The sequence below is a fragment of the Polypterus senegalus genome, chromosome 10 (assembly GCF_016835505.1).
Source record: "Polypterus senegalus isolate Bchr_013 chromosome 10, ASM1683550v1, whole genome shotgun sequence".
NCBI lineage: Eukaryota > Metazoa > Chordata > Cladistia > Polypteriformes > Polypteridae > Polypterus > Polypterus senegalus.
This window is the reverse complement of record NC_053163.1, coordinates 22,911,906-22,936,991: the sequence shown is the minus strand read 5'-3', so window position 1 is coordinate 22,936,991 and position 25,086 is coordinate 22,911,906. Positions and strand designations below refer to the sequence as shown.

Below are 25,086 nucleotides of genomic sequence, written 5' to 3'. Positions count from 1 at the left end.
ACATCATCTGTGAGGAATTCTTTTTCAATGCTGATTAAAGCCAGGTTGGTCAGACGCTCTTGTGACATGGAAGATCTCAGATGAGATTTTCTTAATTTTAATTTTGAAAATGATCTTTCACAACTCTGTGGTAGGTTGGCACCCTGCCCAGGATTGGTTCCTGCCTTGTGCCCTGTGTTGGCTGGGACTGGCTCCAGCAGACCCCCGTGACCCTGTATTCTGATTCAGCGGGTTAGAAGATGGATGGATGGATGGATGGATCTTTCACAACTTGTGATTGAAAATGTGATGGTAACCAGTAATCTGTACGCAATGCAAATCGTGGGAAAGTCCACCCTTCCAAACTATACTAACCACTGGAGAGCATCCTTAGGATAAGGGGGAACTGTATTCCCCCCAGCTCGAAGGAGCATCACAAAATTAATAATTTCGTCATATAATTGAATTGCTGTCACATTATTATTATAGTAATCTGCAAAGGCTTAACATTAATTTTAATTTCTCTTTCTTTTTCATCTTCAATTGTGACTGAATGCAAATCCAGAAGAAAAGATAATCAGTTTCAAAGGTCTTGAAGATGAACAGTGCGGTCTTCAATTTCCATGTTCAGTCGTTTCATAATCTCTTGTGATAAACCAGCCCGGCCACAAACAGACAGATGGCTAATGTCCCGTAATCACACGCGTTTTATTTTCAGTCCAACACACAACACAGTGCCCATGCACCAAACACCTTTATCTCAGTCCGTGTCTCTCCCATCTGGACTTCTCCGGCCGCCTTTCCTCCACTCCTCCCGAGTGTTGCCTTCTTCTTCCTGACTCCGGCTCTCTTGCTCGAGGGAGGCGGCCTCTTTTATAATCTTCCAGATGTGCTGCAGGTGCTCTGACGACCTTCTGGCGGCACTTCCTGTTGTTGCAGAAGTGCCACATGAGGACCCAGAAGCACTCTGGGTGTCCCTGGAATTCCTTCCACCACACTTCCGGGTGTGGCAGGAGTGCTGGTATCCAGGGAGCAACAATCCTTCGGGCGCCCCACTGTGGTGGCCACGGGCCCCAAATGGGTTGAGCTTCCATGCTCGGTTCCCATGGCCCCCATACAGACCAAGGCGGCTGCCCTCTCGTGGTCCAGGGGAGGTATAATCGCTCTCCCAGTCTGTCCAAGCATCCTGGTTGGGCACTAGCCCCCAGCCGTCCACCACACTCTCTTTTTGCTGCGCGGGACTCAGGGTTCTAGCAGTCATAGTGCTTCACTGGGAATTAGCTATAGTAATTTAAAATTGTTCATATTAAATTAAAATTATGTTCGAAAACAGGCCTCTCGTAGAGAGCAACACTCTTTGGACTGGATGCCCCCCCCACCAAATATGGATGCTCGGTGCCATCGCCTCCTCGGCCTTCCCCTCTGCACGCCACTGCAATTGGTGTATTTGTTAAAAGAAGGCTTTGTAACTCATGTTACATCAATGTGTGAAATTCCTTAAAGTAAAGATTCAGTAACTTCTTCTGCTTTAGCATCTTCACAGCTTTGTAGGATTGTCTCAAGAACATCAGTGAAAATGAAGGGGAAGTACATCTAGGACTGAACCCAGGAAGCATTTCTTTATGTAAAGAGTTGTGGGCCTTTGGAACAGACTATCGAGACATGGAGTTGAGGAGCAGAAACCTTGACAACCTTTTAGAAAAACCTGGATCTATTAGCTAAACAAAACAGGTGACAAATAGACTGAATAGTCTCCTCTCATGTGTCAAGTTTCTTATGTTCCTGTGTTCTTTCCTACAATCAATTAATACAATAGTTTCATTTTCATTTCTGGAGAAATCCTTAACTTCAGATACACCCTTCTGGGTTTGGATGGCCCTAAGGCAGGGCAGCTGGTGCTCCAGCTTTATCTATGCCCTATGATAGGCTGAAAGTTTTCATTACGCAAGAAGTATCATATCACGTTTAGGTCAGATTGCTAACCACTGAATCATGGTTCTGCCCTGTTAAAATGTTTTAGAGTTCTTTTCAAATTCACCAGTCCCATTTTTTTTTATACACACCCCATTATGACTTATACCCATGCTCTGGGCAGCATGACTCTGAACTGAATTAAATGGATACGACTCTTATTTACTGGAGTCCTTCTACCTATTCCTGGTCTACATGTATAATTTGGTCTCAGAAATAATAAAGTAAATTTAAAATGTACTTTAATGGACTGGAGACTCACGCAGCAGTCAACCAATGTCAAGCATGGTCTTGAGACTCGTTTCAATATGGAAAGGAAGGCCCAGGAAGAAAGCAGACCAGACATGGAGTCCACTGTTTCATCTTACAGTTGTGAGAATAAATTATATATTGATGACTAGACAAACTGAGGAGCACCTGAATGGTCAAGCTGTGTGGTTCGGTGGTTCTCTCATGGATTAAAGCAGATCTCCCTCTTATTTGAGGAGGTTTGACTTTGACAGCTCTGCATTTTCCTACCCCATCCCATAAATATGTGTTTAGTTAAGAGGAAATTCCAAATTAGTGATGTGTGGAAACCAGAGATGGAGTGAAACCCTCTGTTTGTTCCTGCTTTGTGCCCATTGTCTTCCCATGACCATAAGATCGATTAACTTGGTTGGAGACAGTTATGTTACACTTGACCAGCAGTTAAACTATTGATAACATACATTTTTTGTAAAAAGTAAAACTATGTCCATACAAGCCAGAAATGAATTAAGTGAGTTAGAAAATGGAATTAAAACAATCCCATATCCTAAAATATCACTGAGAGGAATTTCAGGGTTTATTCTACTTGTGTGGTGCCTGATGATCCTGTGTACCCGACAGAAGCTGTAACCAATAGCAATTTATATCACTCCTACTTGTCACTCATTGCGTTTATTAAAATTAAGGCAACTCTGGATTGGATGAAAAAGCTGAACAACACCCTGAGAGAACATTCCAGAAAAACAAATTCTACCTAATAAAATGCATTCACAAGCTGACCAGGAAATGGACAATCTTATCCTGAGAAGGAGGATCAACCTAAACTTTTAGCCTTCGATTTGTAGCTTAACCTTAGCAATAAATAAAACAAAGTTAGAAATTTGGTAATTGCTGAAGACTGCTTGCTACATAAATACACAATCTAAAAATGCCAAAATGTAAGTCGCTGCCAAAGAAACACTCTTCGTTTGACTCGTTTTTCTTCTTTTCTTTTCTTGTTCTTCTTTGTTCTGTGCTTTAATGATGTAATCCTCATTTTTATGGATGCTTAATTTTGTGCTTTAGAAGTGTAACTTAGTAATATTTAATATGATTTCCTATAATTACTGCACAGAGTTTTTGACTTAAAAAAATCTACTTCTGAAGAACAAAGATAAAGAAAGTAACGAACAATTGTTCAGTAAAAGAAATGAATTGATTAATATACAAAAAACACATTTGAATGTCATAATTTTTCCAGTTGTTTGTAACACAAACTGTCAATATATTGTAGCACACCGGACAATGCATCAATGTTAGAAATAAAACCTTTATGGAATTTATGACTCATCCTTTTAAAATTTTAATTAGTTTACTACGAGATGAAAGATATTATTAATAGGTTTCGTGTAAAGAGTCATGCATGGAATTTCTCAGTTTTAATATTTGTGGTTCATTAAAGTATTTTTAGTGGTCCATCCTCTTAGTGTACTCTATAGACAGGAGAGTAGATTGAAAATATGTCTTTAATTCTGAGTTTTATGTTTGGCAACAGCAAATTCAACAATGGAGAAATGTCTCTTGCAACTGGTTGAAATGACCAAGAGCAAGAAGGAGGGAGACGAGCAGTTTCATCAAAGGTTTTTTGGAATGACCGAAAGGAACAACAGCCTGCTGGCTGAAATGAATAAAAGCCAGCAAGAGGGAACCCATCAGCTTCATCAACTGAATCTTGGAATAGATGAAATAAAGAAGAAACAGCAAGAGGAAACACTTCAGCGTCAGCAACAGTTTTTAGAAATGAGAGCTGAGCAAAAAGAGATGTTAAATGTCCTACACCACTTACAGCGTGAAAGAAGACCACAGGTCACAGCTGAAGAGGTTCCCAGCGTCAGCACGAAACCTGTGGAAGGTTCCAGTGCTTCAGGTTTGTTTATCAAAATGGGGATAGCAGACTTGATCCACACCTCATATTGCACAACATGAAATCATTGACCAGCCCAGTAAGAGACACACATACTCACAAACACACTGAGGACTATTCTATACAGGGGGTGCCAATACCCACCACAGGCGTTTTTGACCAAACTCTTCATTACAACTCAACTTAATACACAATAATCTTCATTGTACAGAACATGACCTTCATGACAGAAGTAAACTCTTTAGATTTCAATATGGTGCAGATTGATAACACAAATTCAGGGTCAACCAATCTTAAACTGAAAACTAGTATATCATTTGAGTTGTTTAGGCTTACCCTGTATTATCCTTCTTTGTTTCGAGTTCCACAACAAGAAAGAAACAAAATGAACAAAGTTCGTAGTAATACTTTTTCAATGCACAAGCTGGGGTATGAAAATCCAAAAAAATAAACCAAAGAAACAAGTGTTCAAAAGCTGTATCTCATTCAGCAACATATTAGTCCTCATAATTTGCTGGTGTCATGTAATTTTAATGTTATATATAACTGACACACAGCCTACTGTGCACACATTATGTTTTTGGGATGCTCCTCACATTTGAACTATTAGTCCTTATTGTTTTTTAAAGCTTGTTCTACTCCATAGTTGTTAAATTAACCAAAGGACTTCAGCACGTCAGTTGTGGTTGTTAACAGCATTAAATTAATGAATGTATGGAAGATAAATATTTTATCTTTTACTGTAACTCAATTGTTGACTTTAGATCATTGTCTTTCCAGTCGTCTTCTCTTTTCAGTTTTCACGGCATTAACATTTTAAGTAATAAACAGGTGTTGGACTTCCACATCCATTGAGCCATTTATTCTCTAGGTTGAGTTTGGTGTCACTTGCTGTGTAAGGGGCTTTTGCTTTGTAGCGCATATCATTTGAACTGCATGCTTTGCTACTTACTGGCTAATTGCTTGCATACTTTGTATGTGTGGTTTGATGAATTTGCTAAATATGTGTCTTTATATTTTGCAGGTAATTATATTCCAGAAGAGAACACAGAAAATGACAAAATGGAGATAATAGGTACAAAACTGATGCTTCATAATTCCTCATGAGCTCTATAGCTTCATGCAGTCTTTCTGAGTTCAGATGGCAAAGCTAACAATGTATTAAAAAAATGACGTGTATTCAATAACACAGGTCATCCGCTCCTTCCTAAATATACGGATATGTCCTCCTTTTTGTTTTCAGTGTTAGGTTAAACAAAAGCTTTCAATCCACCATCTCTGAAATATCAAAATACAGTATTAGAGGACCAAAAATAGAAGTTAACCCCAAAAAAACTCAGCATCTTACAAAACTACTCATACTCGTTAGTCAGGAGATGCCAGACAAAAAAAAACCTTAAGTGATTTCCAAGCATTCATAAGTAATTCTTATAAACACAATAAAATAATTTTAAATTTCAAATTGTGTGGTTCCCCAAGTTTAAATGTGGCACATAAAATGTGCACAGGTGGACTGCACAGCAATATTAAACAACTGCAACATTTGCTTTTACAGCTGTTACTTTTATTTATATCGTGTTTTACGTGACCTTCTGTTATGCTGTTACGTAGAATATACAGAATAAATGTCTTGTTCTAATACTAACAGTCATGGCCTGTGCTAGTTTGAAATTTATGCCAACAGATATTGGACTAGCGGCCAAAGAATTGGCATACATCGTATTGGTTATCAGCTCAGCCCTGCTGCTGACTAACCATATCAGGGGTCGCCAAGTCCGGTCCTGGAGGACCACCGTGGCTGCAGGTTTTCATTCTAACCCTTTTTTTAATGAGTGCCCTATTTGTGCTGAAACTTTTAAGAGTCCTGTTTGTACGATTCTCTCTATCAACTGGAATGATCTCTGCACAAATTCCAGTGTGATTAGTAAAGAAAAGCTACACTCCTAACAAAGTTATTGTAGTTTTGCCTTTTTATATTAGTTTTTATTTCTATATTTTTTCTGACCTTATCTGGAAATTCAGTTTACTTTTAGTTTTCCTTCATCGCATATTTTTAGTTTTAGTGTAGTTTTTATTTCACAAAGACATTTCTATTTTATTTTTATATCTCTTAGTTTCGGTTTTAGTTTTAGTAATTATGGTCTGGTTAAAGAGCTACTATGAAGTTTAGTTTTGTGTCACAATCAGATAGAACTGTACACTTAATGGTTTGGATACGAATTTAATGTTAGTGGATCCCTACTACGCTACATGGTTTACTATCTGGATTAGTTTTTGTCTAATAAAAACAAGCATAATCAAAACCAGATACTGAATTTGAACAATTTTACACAATTTTATAATTTTTTGAATATTTTCTATGTCATTTGTGCTGAACAAATCTGTGCTGACTGTTGGCACTTTTTATCTTATCCTTTTATTGCCCAGAATGGGCCAATTTGTAATGAAATTTAAGGTTTGAGGGTTTTTTATTCAAAATATCTACAGCACACAATATATCGCTTTTTATTTCACATGCTTTACGTATTCAACTCGCTCTGTCACCGCAAATGCTGTGTGAACACCCGCCCTCCGTCACTATCTGCCGTTCACTGGATGGCTCGTGGTGGATGACTTTCTGTTTTAGAGTTAAAACTTACAAGGGTTAAAGACAAACAGCAAGAAAACATAAACTAAAAATATTTGTAGTAAATTATTATTTTATTTCAGTTAGACTTTCCAGCTACTTTAATAGTTTCGTTTAGTTTTAGTTTTTCATTTCGGTTTTATTAATTATTTTATTTCAATTTATGAAAATGTTTTTTTAATAATAGTCTCAGTTTTCATTAACTATAATAAACTTGACTCCTACAGAACTAAGTCAACTGGACAGACCATTGCACCATAATCCCCAACTCCCCAAGATATGTCCTTTACTGCCAGCTAAGATGAATTCAGAGAACCACATAATAAGCAGAAGAATTAGTTTAATTACACTCTCAAGCCCTACCTTATAAAAAGGGTTGGACCATCATCACTAGCTGGGAGATTATATCCATTTATTACCTTCTGTGGTGCTGCGTAATTCATTAGGCAGCAACTGATATTGCAACCAACTACCTCTGACATGAGTTGGACAAAAGAAAGAAAGGAAGAATCAAGATTTGTGGACACTGCCTGCAAAAAGAACCTCCTAGCCCTATTGCCAAAGTATCTATGGTTCAAGGGTTGGACTCCTCAACAACCTGAGAACATGTGGATAATGCTGAAGAGTGCCTTCTTGTTTCTAACAGCTGCAGAGATTTTGTTCAACCTTCTATTGGCTAAAATTTAAAAGAGAAATATATTTATTTTTTACTCCCAGGTCATTTATGAAATATATGATGTGTTAGAGAATAGCAGGTCTTTGAAGCCTGTTGGAAGAAATGAAGATACATTTACCACAGTAACTACAGAGAGAACCCAGACGAATGCTGAGTAATTTGGTATATGAAACCAGTGATTAAACCATTTTAAACATTGATGTTGTCAGTTCAGTTGTCAGTTCGTAAAGCACTTTGAGATGTTGTTCAATATGAAAAGATGCTGTATAAAATAAAGATTTAATAGATCTTCTCACTGCACATTTATTTTAAATTGTTTCAGACAGTGACACTGATGATGAAGGAACAGGTGGTGTGACTTCTACCAACGAAAGACAAACTCTGCCATCTCAGACTACCAGGAAAAGTTTCATCATCAGAATATCAGGTTAGTGCAGGGATTTTTTTCTACATAATAATATTTCATCTTTTTGACTTATTTGACGCTCTCCCACCCAACTGCCCACCCCTAGCTCGGCCAGCCACTTCGCATCATGTTGTGAAGAGGGGGCTGAACGCACCTCAAGGAGATACGGTCACTCCTCTGAAACCCCCTCTTAAATGATGATACAATGGGAAACAAATACAGTTTTTTTTTACCTCCTCTTTGCTCGATCAGCTGCTGGCTTGCTGCTGCTGCTGCCCTCCCACGTGATCTGCACACGCTGCTCTTTCTTTTTCACTTAGTTGTTGAAGTGTCATCTGGAAAGTATTTATAAGAGCTGAGAGCACAGGATGTGTGTCTGATAAAGGCCTTTACACGACTGAGATGTCACGGTTAGATGCCTGTGATCTTATTTGAAAATGGTTGTAAGCAGGGAGTGACTTGAAAGAATCTCATGTTAAAAGTCCTTGTGAGACTGTCTGAGGACAACAACAATCTCATCTTTTAATTCTCGCGGATACGCCTCTTCATTGGGAAGAAACACTACTTTTCCCTGATGGCAACACGAATTAGATGATCTACAAGTCTCTGATTTAAAGTTTAAATCCAAACAATATATTCGATCTCTTTTCGCTGCTGCGTTATTTCACCAAGTAATAATTTCCATTTGTTTGCGCTAATGTGATCTCACGGGACTTTAAAGTGTCTTTCCTAGAATGTCACATCTTGTCCCAAGTTTTTATTTAATAATAGAGAGACAGGATATTGAACATTACATGTTATTTTTATATATTTGGCAGATGGCTCTTTGTTTACATATAAATTTGTTAGAATTGGAGTATCAATAAAAAACAAGCCATGGAGATGGTTTAGCACAATAGAGTTTAAAAAGCCCTGGTCTTCCTGAGGCAGTGAAATAAGCAAAATACAAGCCAAACAGCTTTCTTCAGTGTCACCAGACTACTTCTGAAACTGTATAGGATGTACCCATATATGCGAGAATTTGTTTTTATTATGACTGCATATAAACATCCCAACCTCAAAAAATCGATTTCAAGGAGTGGGTGGTAATCCTTCCCATGAGAAACTTGAAGAGTAAGGATTGATTTCTGGGAAGCTATGGACCATTTGCAGAGGTCAGAGAGGAAATGCAGATTTCCAGAATATTCTGAGATGTCTGTTGTATATCATTTATATGATTTGCTTAACTTGTATGCTGAACAAAAATTTGGGGAGTAATGCTTATTGAGTACAGAGTCAGGTGACTAGAAGTGAGAAATAGAGGATGAAAGGAGTGTGTTGTGTGGTTCTTGTGAGTGTAAAAGTGGGCAACCACTCCACCTGGTAGACAGACATACAGATGACTATCCTCGTGTCAGCTTTGTCGGAATAATATAAAAATATACCTAAACGGGGATCATAATCAGTAATAGCAAAGTCCCAGTTCTGATAAACTAAGCAGTTCAACCAAGAAAGTACCCTATAATATCAGAAACTTCCTTAGCAAAATGCCATTTTATGAAATGGTACAATGGTAAGTTAGTCCGCTTCAGTTACATCATGCCTTTGCAAACCTCTGTTCACCAGATATATCCCACCTCGCTCTTTTTTTGTGCTTCTTGTTGCCTTTCTTTACCAGACATTCCAGCCTTGTTGTGGACACCAAATGGCATGACCCCTGGACATACTGTATGTCACATGGTTTATATCTTACGCTGGCCACTTGCCTTTGTTCATCAGACAGCCCTGCCCTCTTGTGGACGTTGTATGACATTACGCAAGGCGGACAGACATCACTTTATGTATAGAGAGGGAGATGTGGGATTGTCAGTTAAATAAGAAGCAGATTGATTCATTCATTGATTCATTGAATCCCAAGGCTCCCAGTATCTTGAGTGTCAAAAGTACATTCACAAAAATGAGGCACACACACAACTAACCCTCAATGGCAGATTCCATATGCAAAGTATAGAAAATGTTGAAATGTTCATTTATGCTCTTTGATTTTAATAGTTACTTAAAGAACTAAGAGAATTGTTTTGTTTTTTTTTCTGCCAGGTAACATGATAAATTGTAAGGAAGATTCTACGTCAGCAGTAATTAAAAAACTCTGGAGGAAACACAAACTTCCTGTTATCTGTAACAAAAAGAAAGGAGTCTTTCACAAAAGTATAATCTCAAAACCAGGTAATCAAGCCAGTAGAATGAAAATAAAATAAGTTATAACTTAAATGAAGTGCAAGGGCTCAGAATGGGATGTAATTGTTTTTGATCCTTTTCTCAATTGTGGATCAGAATCAGAATCAGAATTAGAAATCAGATACATTTGCCAAGTATGCACACATACAAGGAATTTGATGACTCTCCAAGTATAAGTTAGCATAATCAACATACAAACAACTGAGAAAAAAATAAATAAACAAGGAGAGAGAATGAATATATATATATATATATATATATATATATATATATATATATATAGTATACTGTAACAAGATGAGACTTCAGATATGGAAAAGGTTTGGGGAAGCCACCTGTATAATATGTTCCTGGCTGCAAAAGTAAAGAATTGTAGGACCAGAGTAGTTTACAAGGCTGAGTCCAAAACAGAACTGACTTTCAGAGGAAGGGGGTGAGGCTTTATAGGAGGTCTGGGGGAAGTGATGTCGTCCTCAGGGCTGCGGTCGGAAGTGACGTGTCCTGAGTTGAGGCAGTGGTTCCTGGTGGGATTTTCCAAGAAAGGTCTGCAGGGGACTTAGAAAGAGAGTTAGTGTACCCCGCCGCCCCCTGGGCAGATGTGTCACCATTATTATTTAAGCCCATCAGCAGCCTCCTATTCACGTGTGTGACAATATATATATATATATATATATATATATATATATATATATATATATATATACACATATATATATATATACACATATATATATATATATATACATACACATATATATATATATATATACATACACATATATATACATATATGTATATATATATATATATGTATGTATATATATATGTATATATATATATATATATATATATATATATATATATGTATGTACAAAGTACAGAATGCACCTCAGTGCAAGAAATGCTGAAATAAACACAACAAGTATTAACAATATGTAAACAGTATTGCAAGACCCTGGGAGGCCTAGGGGTGGAGGGTCTGCCTATCCAAATTAAGCAAAATCAACCATTTGTGGGCATGATGGCCTATGGGAAAAAAAAAACTGTTCTTATAACTTATATCTGTTTGTTTTGGCGTATATTACTCTATAACGCCTGGTCGATGGAATAAGCTCAAGAAAGTTGTGACCTGGATGTGAGGAGTCAGTGATGATTTTCCTTTCCCGTTTCATGACTCTGGAATAATATAGGTCCTGTAAAATGGGCAGACTGGCAGCAATAATATTTTTGGCAGTCCTGACTATTCATTGTAGCCTGTTTTTGTCATGTTTAGTCACTGATCCGAACCACACTGTTATGGATGAGCTGAGAACAAAGAAATGACTGTTGTTTAAAGCTAAATCAGCAGCTCCTGTAGAAGGTTGAACTTCCTCAGCTGTCACAGGAAGTACATTCACCAGTGTGCTTTTTTTATGATGGACCCTACATTGGTCTCCCATTTCAAGTTTCAGGAGATTATGGATCCCAAAAACGTAAATGTTTCCACAACTGTCACAGCATTATAAAGTACAGAGAGGGGAGATACTATTGTAGACCTCTTCCTAAAGCCTCCTGTCATCTCCACTGTTTTGAGAGTATTCAACTCCAGATTGTTCTGACTACACCAAAGGGCCAGCTGCTCAACCTCCCGTCTGTATGCAGACTCGTCACCATTCCTGATGAGACCAATGATGGTTGTGTCATATGGTTATTTGATACATTTGACATTTAAAATACATTAAAACCTTGAAGATGTATTTTCACGTTAAAAAAAATAAACTGATGTGATTATGGGGAAAGTTTAGTGTTCATAAAGATTTAACACCACTGTTTCTCTTTCTAGGTTCCCCCTCTATATCATTTTGTGATATGTGGCTCTTTCCTGGTGAATTTGAACATTTTTCAGGAAATGTAAAGTCAAAAAACTGGAAGAAAAGCATTTATGTTGATTTGGAAGATCTTAAGAAAGTAAGTCATGGTAGCAAACTCACCACTGTTAATTACATTCATTGGCGTACTTGGAACGCAGATTGCACTCCAGTTTGGTGGTTCATGGAGGACGTCCTCAAAAACCTAGCAAGCTACCAACGGGGCTGTAAAAGAAGACAGGGGTAGGGGCTGACTTCTATAATGATGGTACAATATCTTGTTTGAAAATCTGAAGAACCAGTAATGGCAGTACTGCACGATAACGTTTAGTGAATACACTTGACTTATAGTTTTCAGACTCTTTCTCTGTACGTTTAGCATTCGTTTGCTCAGAGGTTGATGTGCTTGCTGTTTCCTGAGCAGCTCTTCTTTTCTTCACCCTAACGGCCTGCTTCTTCTTTTCTTTCGTTGGCATCTTTTCGTGTTAAAACTGATTAAGTCAATGTTTGTGTTCAATTACTTAGTACATTTTCTTTAATTTTTCACTTACGCTGGAACTTAAGTCTTCAATCTGCCTCAAGAATGATTTGAGATATGAAGAGGTAGGGGAAGTGACGGTGAAGGTGGTAGGAATGAGAACGTTGCCTGAAAGCATGCGCCTCTCTATTGGCCGCTGCCGAGAGTTGATTCTACAATAAAGTTAAATAAAAAGAAAAAGAGGAATATCCTTGGAGGTCAATCATCACCCCTAAAGCAGACAGTAGAGATCACGTAGTATGTGTGTACCAAATTTTAGGTCAATAGTTCAAACGGTTTGCAAGCTACAGGTGATTTAAAATCCTGGACAGACAAACGAACAACCACGGTAGCGTATTATATAAGAAGATAAGGAGAAGTGTCTTCCTGAACTCTTTTTAAAACAGTGAAGGCAAAGAGCTAATGAAAGAATCCTTAAGATCATCCTTATTAGATTAATGAGTTTGTCCTTCCTAGTAGCCATAGGCACAGTTTTTTGTGCTGAAAGGTATGGAGCAAAATAAACAGCATGTATTTGTTTCATCACTTTTCTAACTGTTTAATACGACAGCCTTGTAATGTTTGTACAATCACCTGTGGAGCTATCGTGCAGAGAGCTAAGAGGTTATTTTTTGTGAGTGCTAGGAAGGTGGGTCTTCAATTAAAAAGGTCGTTCTCATTTAAGGGTGCTGCCCCATCTATTCACAAGAGGATCTACGATCAATTTAACAATATATTCAACAAAAATACATGTGTTTGGGACATTGGGAGCATGTGACTGGACATCTGACATAGACATTGTCTGACAATGGAGATTTTTTTAAGAACCTTTTGATCTCGTCTGCTCTTTGTTCAGTCCCCATTAAAGCCTATTGTGTCAAAAAAGTTTGTTTTCTCCGTTCCTCATTAAAAAAACATGCAATTAAAATTTTTTCTCTGACATTACTACATACAACACAGGGTAAGTTTCAAATAAAAAATGATCACGTTTGGGTGAAATATTTCTGTAATTCCTGATATCATGTTATCCAAATGTTGGTCTCCTTCAAATTATTGCAATTCACTAGTAGTAATAAAAATGATTTACCACACAACAGAGTTAGTGCCTCATCCCCTCACTTGGCATCTGCTGTGAGCACATGGAATTCTTTGGTACAGACAAAGATAGTTCTAATGCCCTGGTGAACATATATTGTGAAGCAACGAAAGCCCTCAGAATTCTCAGAATGCTTATTGCCGAGATGAACATATTTCAAATGCTACTTTAAACCTGTGACTCACGAAAAACTAAGCTAAGCTTATTGATAATTAAATTAAGAAACTTTACAGTTCATTGAAAGACTATCATTGACTTCCAGTACTGAGATTTTGGGCTCCTGCACATGAAATACGTCAGCTACCTGCAGGATATTAACAACCTTACAGGTTCTGAGACCTTACAAACTTTTGCAAATGCCACATTTATTTTTTTACTTTTTTTTTTGTTGATCAAATAAACCACAACTGCACATTAACATTTTAATAAAAATGCCATTGTTTCAGTTTGTTTGCTATTAAAATTGCCATTTCTATTTTTAAATTTCAAATCTCAACAGTGTCCAAACATTTCCATGGAACTGTAGAAGATCCTTCAGACAACTCCAATAATACAGATAATCTTAAACGTATCACAGTTATTTCTTAACAACATTCTTCTTGTTATCTTCCACACATCACTGTTAAAAGTGAAAAGCTATAGATTTGATTGAAATGGGAGCCTGACAGTGCAAGTGTGCAATGCAAAGAGAAGAATTTCAAGAGAATGCAACTGGAGGTGAAGGTCCTTCACATCCAGCTGTGGTCAAATCCTGCTATATAATAAAATAATAGCCGTAATAATGGCTGTTAACTTTGGTGAACACCCGAGGAGGGATGTAAGGATAAGTAGCTAAATTATAGCTTCTGCTTACTAGCTTTGAGGGCTAAGTGTAGTACTGTGCATGCATAAATGTTTTAGACCAGGGGTGGGCAAAGTCAGTCCTGGAGGGCCGCTGTGGCTGCAGGTTTCTGTTCTAACCCGGTTGCTTAATTAGAAAACAATTCTTGTCAATATTTAAATTCCATGGCTTGTTGGTGCTTTAACTCTGCTATGTCAGGTCATTCTCGTATCCTAGATTTTTTCTTCCCCTTTCTAAGGATATCATCCAAACGATAAAATGGAGGAGTAATTCTCAGTCCTTCACTTTTTTCTCTTCACTTTCCTTCCAAATATGTAATTAAAGCCAATAGTGCATGATAAACACACAAGGGTGTAAATGGAAGCAAGCTAAATGGAGGACTACAGCTTTCCTTTGTAATTTGCATCTTATTGTTAATAAGGTCTAATTAAAAACCGAGATTACAGCTCTTCAAGACTAAAATAAGTAGTAAGGGTTCAAAATCTTAACGAGCAAGACAACCAAAGTGAAGCAGACGTGTTACTTGAGCAATAAGTGCTTCTTATTAAGCAATTGGGTTGGAATAAAAACCTGCAACCATTGTGGCCATCCAGGAACGTCTTTGCCCATCCCTGTTTTAGACACTTAATTAATTTGTGTCATCATTCATTTCTTTCTGCAGGATTTAGGTATATCTGATGAGCTGGTCAAACACTGCAGGATAAATCTCCATGACTTGCTTAAGGTAAGGCTGGTCATTGGGATAAATATCTTTTATATTGATGTAAGTCACAATGATAAAAACATGAGACATTTACTAGGCATTTTGAAAACACTTTGGAGTCTAAAATTAATTTTAACTTTGTAGTACTAGGGTGTTGTACCGTGTTAGCCATTATGAATGTAGTGAGAAGGCAAGCAAAATGACCCCTTTTATTGGCCAACTAAAAATATTACAATATGCAAGCTTTCGGGGCCACTCAGGCGCCTTCTTCAGGCAAGATGTAATACAGAAACTGGAGTTCCCTGTGTTTATATAGACACTAGGACAAGAAATAACATTGGTAAATCTTTAAGTGAGACATCTCAAATGTAAAAAATTAATAGAATTCTTCAGGCTAATATTCATTTAGCAAGAGAGGAGAACAATGTATGGTCAAGATCTTTGGATAAGATAACTGTCCAACAAAGTCTTTTGAAGTTTCTAATGAGTTTTTCCATACAATGTGGATCTGTAGTCAGGTTATCTGTGAGAGTCTGTGAGATGCAAACAATCCTCATATCTGGCCATAAAACTCTTGTCTCTATTCAAACCATGTTGTAATGTGCTAAATTTTAGCATGAATTTGACTTTCCATTCTTTTCTCTCTTGCTGTGTTCTGAAGTTTCCCATAAGCACTGTGACTTTAATGTCCCTCTTTCAGTGTCCATGGCTGTTGAAGTGGACCGCTATAAGAACATCTGGGTTGCCATGTTTAATGTGGAACCTGTGTAAATTCATTCTCTGGCGGAGTGTTTGTCCAGTTTCTCCCACATTGAGTGCAATGTCAGGACATCTCATGCAGAAAATGAGGTAGACCACATTAGATGATCTGCAGGAAAATGATCCCTTTACATGATGTTCTAGTCGGCAGTGAGATCATTTTCCTGCAGATCCTGGTTTGAATAGAGACAAGAGTTTTATGACCAGGTATGAGGATTGTTTGCATCTCTCAGACTGACCCAGACAACCTGACTACAGATCCACATTGTATGAAAAAACTCATCAGAAACTTCAAAAGACTTTGATGGACAGTTCTCTTATCCAAAGATCTTGACTAGACATTGTTCTTCTCTCTTGCTATAAATGAATCTTAGCCTGAAGAGTTCTATTAATTTCTTACATTTAAGATGTCCCACTTATAGGTTTTCCAGTGCTGTATCTGTCCTAGTGTCTATGTAAACACAGGGAATTCCAATTTCTGTATTACATTTTGCCTGAAGAAGGGGCCTGAGTTGCCTTGAAAGGTTGCATATTGGAATCTTTTTAGTTATCCTAAATTCCAACTTTAGGATTAAAGTTGGACAGTTTAACATCTGTGGCAGAGCGACGGGCACTAAGCAAACTCCTGTCAATCTTGAATAATCCACTGCATCCACTTAACAGTGTCATCTCCAGACAGAGGAGTAGCTTCAGTGACAGACTTTTGTCACCATCCTGCTCCACTGACAGACTGAGGAGATCGTTCCTCCCCCACACTATGCAACTCTTCAATTCCACCCGGGGGAGTAAATGCGAACATTAATTTTATTTAAATTTTTTTTCATTTTTATTACTATTTAATTTAATATTGTTTCTTTGTATCAGTATACTGCTGCTGGATTATGTGAATTTCCCCTTGGGATTAATAAAGTATCTATCTATCTATCTATCTAGCCAATAAAAGGTGTCATTTTGCTTGACTTTTCTCTACATTTTAACAATTTATCCGTTGGTCAACAGATACTGTATATTGTGTCTTTACTGCTAAGCATTGACTGCTGTTATCTGAAATCTTGGTATTTATTAAGAAAATAATAAAACATAACTTCTGATAGTAGCAAGGCAGCTGCAATACAAAATACTACACCCTTATCCATAGTCAGGTAGTCTATAATTGGTTTAGTATCAGGTTCTCCAAAAGTGTACAGTGCAACAGCTGCATATCCGTGCAGTTTATGTTAAATGGCTTCAAATTCAGCAATGATAAAAAAAAGTCAGTCATAGCCAGATCCTAACATAATTAATCAAAAGAACAACTAGGTTATTTCTAAAAAAATATTATTGTTAAATTTACCCAACCTCAATTTCACAAAGATATTCTCTTTTCTTAAATACAAAAAAATGCTTAATTTTATTACATGAGCACTGCGGCTTCCAACATTATAAACTGAGCACAAAGGCTTCTAACATTTTTAGCAATTTTTAAACAATAAGAAGGGTAGGTAAATGAACATGAATAATATCTTATAAGCAACAAAATTCAGAGGGTCAAGATACCCAAAAATGTCCAAGAAACAACTTTCTGTCTGCAAATATTCACATTGTAGTCCATCGGGCCGATGCGTTTCAGGACTCATCTCTTCATCAGGGCAAGACAACTAAATACCTAAAGACACATCAATTTCACATCTCATTAAAACATATGAAAACGTACTCTGAAGAAGGGATATACACAATAAAACCTTACCAAACGTAAAAGTTTTTAAAGCACTTCTAAGGCCAAGCATCTCCAAGTCTGATTAATGCACCTCTCCCCTATTTGAAGGGCGCAGAATTGAAAACAGGCTCTGGTGTACCCGGAAATCCCACACATTCATTAAATTAGGATCTTGTTAATACCTCTAAGTCTAAAAAGTGTAATACAAAGGAGAAAATAAAAATATTCAAAAATCCCAACAAAGTTTATAAAACATATACAGTGGTGCCTTGGTTTGCAAGCATCATTCATTCTGGAAACGTGCTTGTAATCCAAAGCGAATTTCCTCATAAGAAATAATGGAAACTCGGATGATTCGTTCCACAACCCAAAACTATTCATATAAAAATAATTAATACAAAATATCAAGTAAAAATATATAAAACAAATTATCCTGCACTTTACCTTTGAAAAGAATTATGGCTGGTGTGAGGGACACGAGAATGAGGTTATTGTAGAACGATTTTCATACTAACTAACAGAATCACTTCTATCTGTTGGCTCACTGGAATCATCTTCTTTTTTTATGACTTTAACAAAGAACCCATCCAATAACAATTGCTTTTGCCTGAATAGTCAATACACTTGAACACAAAATAAAAAAATGATTTACGCATTGTAAGGTAACTATTTTGGGATTTCACCCAATGGGACGACACGTGGAAGAGCGTCCCAGAACAACCGCAGGCTCTCAGCGCTGTAGCAGTTCACCATAAAAGTGAATCCGAAAAGATCGCGGACATGCTATAAGCGCCTGCTGTTGATGGGTGATACAAGGAACATTATAAATGTGAAGTGCACGGTATTACTTGGCCACTAACTTGGCCATGACCCTGCCTGACTGCTTTATCTGTGTATAGGAGAGTGGCAGATCCCGCTACAATAAATAACCGTGCTGCTCCTGTTTCATGATGAATAAAGCTGGTGTTGCTAAAGTACTGAGACTCAGCTTTGTGTTTTGGGATGCAAGACAGGGACTCGCACGTTACAACACACACACGTGGTCACCATGCTATAGTAAACAGTAGATGTTCGTATGGATGTTGACTATATGAGTGAGGCACACCGACTGAGACCGAGAATGGGAGATGATTACCCACTATCCAACAGAGGGAGCAAAAGAAGAACCATCAGCTCAGTTGTGATCACGTGACACTCGATAGACAAAGCGTATATGTACTACTCGTATTGCAAGACCTTACTCGTCTATCAAGTTAAAATTTATTAAGAATTTTAGCTCGTCTTGCAAAACATTCGCAGACCAAGTTAGTCACAATCCAAGGTTTTACTGTATTACAAGCTTACATATATAAACGATCTCTCTATATTTATACTCAAATGTACATCCATCATCTAACCCTGTCACAGGGGTCTGCTGGAGCCAATCCCAGGGCACAAGGCAGGAAACAAACCCCGGGCAGGGCACACACAGCACAATTTTGAATCGCCAATGCACCAAACCTGTATGTCTTTGGACTGTGGGAGGAAACCCACGCAGACACAGGAGAACATGCAAACTCCACGCAGGGAGGACCCGGGAAGCGAACCCGGGTCTCCAAACTGAGGAAGCAGCGCTACCACTGCGCCACCGTACTGCCCTGGCAACACTCAAGGACTGAATAATCACGTCATCAAAAGACCATCAAAACTACACAACACCAGCTGCGCTACTATAAACATGCAAATTAAAGAACAGTTAGGTTAATTTTGTTACTTATTAGATGTTATTCATGGTATTTTACCTGCCCTTCTAATTGTTTAAAAATTGTTTATAATGTTGGATACTACAATGCTCATGTAATAATGTTAAAATTGCTTGCAATTAAATAAAGATAATATTTTTGTTCAAATGGAGGTTGGGTAAATTTAATAATAATATCACTTAACAGATCCTAACAGAGACAAGAGCTCCATAAACACTAGGTCAGAACTGAAAAGCCTTTACATGTACTGGAAACAAAATGCCATGGGGGTGGGGGTGTGTGCTCTTCAGCATCACATGACACCTGCACAGGAGGTCTTCTCATTCAGCATGACAGGGGCATTCAATAAATAAGATAAGCAGCCGGAACCAGAGCTCAGAAATATACCCGACATCTGCATTTGAATGTTGCTGTATGGTTTCATTGTTAAATAAAGCAACTGATAAGGCAAATCTTATACAATTTTATTTCTTATCAGCAAAGAAAACAGAAACTTCCAAAACAGAAAATACGCGAATCATTCATTGAGGTAAGAGTTTTAACAATTTCATCTCCTTTTTTCTGTATTCATTTATTTTAAAGCTGCAAGACCTTTGTGAAATGTGTTCATTTTTGATGGGTAGACTCAGTATTTCCCAGTCCAGATTCTATCACTCAGAGTCTGATGAGCACATCAAGTCTTAATAATTTTATGAATTCATTCCTTTGTCAGACAAACTAAAGCATGTCTTCCTTTCCTAATAGAGTCTTTGTCTTCTGTTTCAGCAATATCAACATTTATTTCAGCCATGAAGTTTATGTGGATGGAAAAAACTTCTCATTTTGTAATTTATCGACTGCAATCTTTACTGAGCGTTAGCTGCCGATACCATTCCTAGCAGCAACTTTCCTCTTACATGCAGGGTTATGTTTTGTTGTATAGGAGTAATAAAATTTATAGGGCATTTATTTTTCAGATTTGGATATTAATTTGGTTTTTAGATATGAGGCTTTTTGGGCTTTTCTGAAGGTTCAGTATTTTTGTTTTTTCTAAAACAGATTTTGATTTAGTGTGTTGACTATTGATTTAGGGTTGGAGCTCCCTCTTTTTCTCTTTCTTAGCTTGTGCCATTTTGGTTGCTTTCAATTCTTGTATTTTTAATTTGATAGCAAATATTTGCCTTTTTTCTAGTTACTCTGAGGCTAGGGATCTTTTGCCTGTAATCAGAAGGTTGCCAGTTTCAGTCCCATAAACACCAGAAGTTGCACCCTTCAGCAAGGCCCTTAACTTGCAGTTGTTCCATCCTGGGTATGACGTTAATCTGATATCCAGTCCTGCAAACAGGTCCACCAATTTACAGGAAAAACTTGGGGGGTTGGTGGCAGGATTAGCACTCCAGCTACTGTAGAAAACCTCACTCAGTTCAGTGTGGTGCTGAGGTGTCACCCGCTGCTCGGCTGCACTCGGATTCCAATCTGTGTGGTTCGTCATGTGGTGGGTGTGGCAACACCCTTTGATCAGTGCATGCTCCCCAACCTCTTCCTCCTCCTTTCTAGTTATATCACTTTTGCTTTCAGGTTTAGTCAATTAATTGTCTTTATTTAACACTAGAATTACCAGAGCCTACGAAAAAACGTGCAGATCCGGCCCAGCTTAAATCCATTCGCACCTCTCTGCCAGTGTCTTTTGTCCTATAAATGTGCCGATAAAGGCAAGCAGCCTACTATTCCATCCCCCTACCGACTTAGAATGTGCACAAACTTCTCCCAGCTCATGCCTTGATTTATTATTTGGGAGTGAAGTGCTGGAGTTTTAGAGTGGAAATAATAGATCGTTATTTGGGACACATGCATTTCATGTGTGTTCCGTTTCTACAATAATTTGTGTAAACACATTGTTAAAACAGAAACGTTTTTTATATTTTAGTAGTAAATGACAAAATGTAGGCATAAACTATATAATGTATGAAGCCTGAAGTCCAAAGATCAAATAAACACTTTCACAAAAGGTTGAAGAAAAAGACAACAGCTTCCGTAGTGTAGAGGTAAGATTTGCTGACTTGTTATCAAGAGTCCCCCAGTAAAACAGTAACTTTTACAAGTCCTATAAATGTACACCGTCTGTTACAGATTCAAACCAAATGTATGTGTTTACTGTATAATATTAACAATAAGAGCAGCTCACTACTGAAAATGGCAAACATAGGAGGCAGTCAGGATCGAACCGGGGACTCTTGATTACAAGTCAGCAAATCTCATCGCTATGCCACGGAAGATGTTGTCTTTTCCTTGAACCTTTTGTTACAGTGTTTATTTGATCTTTGCACTTCAGGCTTCATACATTATATAGTTTATGCCTACATTTTGTCATTTACTACTAAAATATGAAAAATGTTTCTGTTTTAAAAATGTGTTTACACAGATTATTGTAGAAACAGAACACACATGAAATGCATGTGTTCCAAATAACGATCTGTTATTTCCACTCTAAAACTCCAGCACTTCACTCCCAGATAATCAATCAAGGCATGAGCTGGGAGAACATTGTGCACGTTCTGCGGCGGTGGGGGATGGAATAGCAGGCTGCTTGCTGCTTGTCTTAATCGGCACATTTACAGGACAAAAGACTCTGATGGAGAGGTGCGGAAGGATTTAAGGTGGGCTGGATCTACAAGATTTTTCGTAGGCTCTGGTAATTCTAGTGTTAATTTGCAGGCACTGTTTATTAATGAATTATTGGTATCCATTCTTGATCAGCTTTATTGTGATAATTAGACACTTAAGGGTTTTTTGTTTTATTTCTGTTTAGTTAGGTTTTAGGGCTGTATGTTATAGGTTCAAAAGTTTGGGAGCATCTAAACTAGGGGATATCTGAAAAAATATTAATTTAATTTGAGAAAGATAAATGATAAAAGCCTTAAAGAAATAAACTGAGATGATCTGATAGATGTAATTTTATGTTTTCTTGCGTTAATAAACTTTACTTTTGGACTTATTAGTTCTCTATAAATCAAAGACACAATAAAAAAATGTTTGTTTCACTTTTAACTTTTGATTGCATTTTTATTTAATGTTACTGTCATATTTTGAATTTACCATGCCACCCCTGGAACTTGATGTCATCAGCACAACACCATTTCAGCTACACTGCAGTGCTCCACAGGGCAAGAGAAAGTGAAGGAGGCCAGAGTTGAGGAGGATGAATAAATTAACTCTGAGTGCTGAATATTTTTTCCAAACAACTCTGAAAAGCACACAAAACAACAGTTTCACACATAAATCAACATAAAACGTCTGTTGCTATGTGTCGTGGCTGCTATCAGTGTCTGTTCGCCATCTCCGGCAGCTGTGTGGGGGTGGCTCACCTGCAAGCAGGAATGGGTGGTGGTGGCAGTGGCAGTGCGACACAGTCTGGTTTGATCCTCTTGTCATCGTAAGTGGCAGTTCTTAAAAGCAAACATTGCTGAAGGCGCATCAGCTAGACGAACGTCCATCCATCCATCCATCCTTTTCCGCTTTTCCGAGGTCGGGTCGCGGGGGCAGCAGCTTGAGCAGAGATGCCCAGACTCCCCACTCCCCAGCCACTTCTAGCTCTTCCAGGAGAATCCCGAGGCGTTCCCAGGCCATCCGGGAGACATAGTCCCTCCAGCGTGTCCTGGGTCTTCCCCGGGGCCTCCTCCTGGTTGGATGTGCCTGGAACACCTCACCAGGGAGGCATCCTGATCAGATGCCCGAGCCACCTCATCTGACTCCTTTCGATGCGGAGGAGCAGCGGCTCTACTCTGAGCCCCTCCCGGATGACTGAGCTTCTCACCCTATCTTTAAGGGAAAGCCCAGACACCCTGCAGAGGAAACTCTTTTCAGCCGCTTGTATTCGCAATATCGTTCTTTCAGTCACTACCCGTAGCTCATGACCATAGGTGAGGGTAGGAACATAGATCAACTGGTAAATTGAGAGCTTTGTCTTACTGCTCAGCTCCTTTCTCACCACAACAGACTGATGCAGAGCCCGCATCACTCCGGACGCCGCACCGATCCGTCTGTCGATCTCACGCTCCATTCTTCCCTCACTTGTGAACAAGACCCCGAGATACTTGAACTCCTCCACTTGTGGCAGGATCTCACATCCAACCCTGAGAGGGCACTCCACCCTTTTCAGGCTAAGGACCATGGTCTCTGATTTGGAGGTGCTGAATTTCCATCCCGGCCGCTTCACACTCAGCCGCCAACCAATTCAGAGAGAGCTGAAGATCATGGCCTGATGAAGCAAACAGGACAACATCATCTGCAAAAAGCAGTGACACAATCCTGAGTCCACCAAACCGGACCCTCTCAACGCTCTGGCTGCACCTAGAAATTCTGTCCATAAAAGTTATGAACAGAATCGGTGACAAAGGGCAGCCCTGGTGGAGTCCAACTCTCACTGGAAACGGGTTCGACTTACTGCCGGCAATGCGGACCAAGCTCTGATACCGGTTGTACAGGGACCAAACAGCCCTTATCAGGGGGTCCGGTACCCCATACTCCCAGAGCACCCCCCACAGTATTCCCTGAGGGACACGGTCAAACGCCTTTTCCAAGTCCGCAAAACACATGTAGACTGGTTGGGCAAACTTCCATGCACCCTCCACGAATGTGTTCAGCATTATGACCAATCAGCTGATGCTGGTACCTCACTTTCCTTTTTGATTTCCATCTCCAGGTTATTTGTATCAAAATCAGAGTCAGACAAGTCAGAGTGTGATTCAGCAATAATACGTAAAACGTCATGCACTGAGAATTTTACTTTGCACATTTCCCTTGGTCATCAGATTTTGATGCCATTTTAGAGGTTGTTTGCTCTTTGCTACTCATGCACGTGCAGGAAATCAAGGTCATATCAACAAAATTAACTTTCCTTCTAGCAAAGAGAGTCAAACTAAAACAGAACAACAAGTTTTGTTGCCGTTTACAGCTGATTAACGTACTCTACCCTTGAATTTCGACAAAAGTCGACATCCGCCCTGAAGGAAAAGGGCTTGACCGAGGTAGACATGCAGGACGAGCTGTTTGGAGAAGGTTGACCAAGTACATCGACCCCAAATAGAAGTAGAAAAAGATGAAGAGGAAGAAAAAGACGACAATGTGAGAACTCTGTGTCCAACCTTGTCCACACTAAACAAAATGTCTCACATGTGATTTGCTAAAAGATTATGTTCTTGAATTTTTTGCTAAGTTTTTTTTTGTTTGATTTCAAATTAACATTTACTCACATAGTTGTTCAGACTTTCTGGTTTTCACCCCTGCTTGTTTTCTGACTTTAGCCCCCTATGGTTATTTTGTTTATTGGTGGATAACCTAGGCATAGAAAAGCCAAAATAACCGTTCCAGAGCTTACACGTTGCTTCACGTATACACCCTGCAGTGCTCACCTCTAATATCCTTAACAAGGGTAGCCTGCAGTTTCCGACACGTCAAGAGCTGAACCATTCCTACCAGGAACTGACTAGTGGCTGCCATAAACACTCTCACAAAGTCCAAGAGCCTGATTCTGCCAGAACCACAGATCATCATCTGCTTCCCCCTTCCAATTTACGGGGAGAGACATTCCAAAATATAGGAAGGAGCGAGATTATTTAAAGCCTTACAGAAAGCCTTTAGAAAGTATTCTGACTCCTTCATTTTTTCACATTTTTAAATGTTGCAGCCTTATTCTAAAATCGTTTAAATTCTTGTTTTTCCTCAAGCAACACCCAATACCCCAGAATGACAAATGCAGAAATTATGAAAAATAAACGGAAATATCACATTGCAATACAGGGGCGCCGCAGGGGACTGTACTTTCTCCGGTCCTGTTCGGTCTATATACATCAGACTTCCAATATGACTCGGAGTCCTGC

General features: G+C 38.6%; 1 protein-coding gene across 3 annotated transcripts; it reads left to right on the top strand.

Moving 5' to 3' along the window:
* Positions 1-1,527: 1,527 nt before the first annotated feature.
* On the top strand, positions 1,528-20,210 carry LOC120536202 (sp110 nuclear body protein-like). 3 transcript variants are annotated; one of them, XM_039764540.1, is made up of 9 exons: positions 1,528-1,710; positions 3,734-4,105; positions 5,127-5,177; positions 7,727-7,831; positions 9,887-10,015; positions 11,850-11,974; positions 14,990-15,052; positions 19,707-19,757; positions 19,994-20,210. In XM_039764540.1, the coding sequence occupies exons 2-9, from the start codon at positions 3,745-3,747 to the stop codon at positions 20,018-20,020; spliced, it is 912 nt and encodes a 303-aa protein (XP_039620474.1). In that variant the 5' UTR covers positions 1,528-1,710; positions 3,734-3,744; the 3' UTR covers positions 20,021-20,210. The 3 variants fall into 3 exon arrangements, with proteins under 3 accessions (XP_039620474.1, XP_039620473.1, XP_039620475.1); XM_039764539.1 differs by lacking the exon at positions 1,528-1,710 and adding an exon at positions 3,026-3,137; XM_039764541.1 differs by lacking the exons at positions 1,528-1,710; positions 5,127-5,177 and adding an exon at positions 3,026-3,137.
* The last annotated feature ends 4,876 nt before the right edge of the window (positions 20,211-25,086 follow it).

Bases quoted from the DNA above. Each gene is read 5' to 3' on its own strand.
- LOC120536202 (XM_039764539.1), top strand. The intron at 10,016-11,849 runs GTAATCAAGCCA...TTCTCTTTCTAG, and splicing joins AAGTATAATCTCAAAACCAG to GTTCCCCCTCTATATCATTT. The intron at 15,053-19,706 runs GTAAGGCTGGTC...ATTTCTTATCAG, and splicing joins ATCTCCATGACTTGCTTAAG to CAAAGAAAACAGAAACTTCC.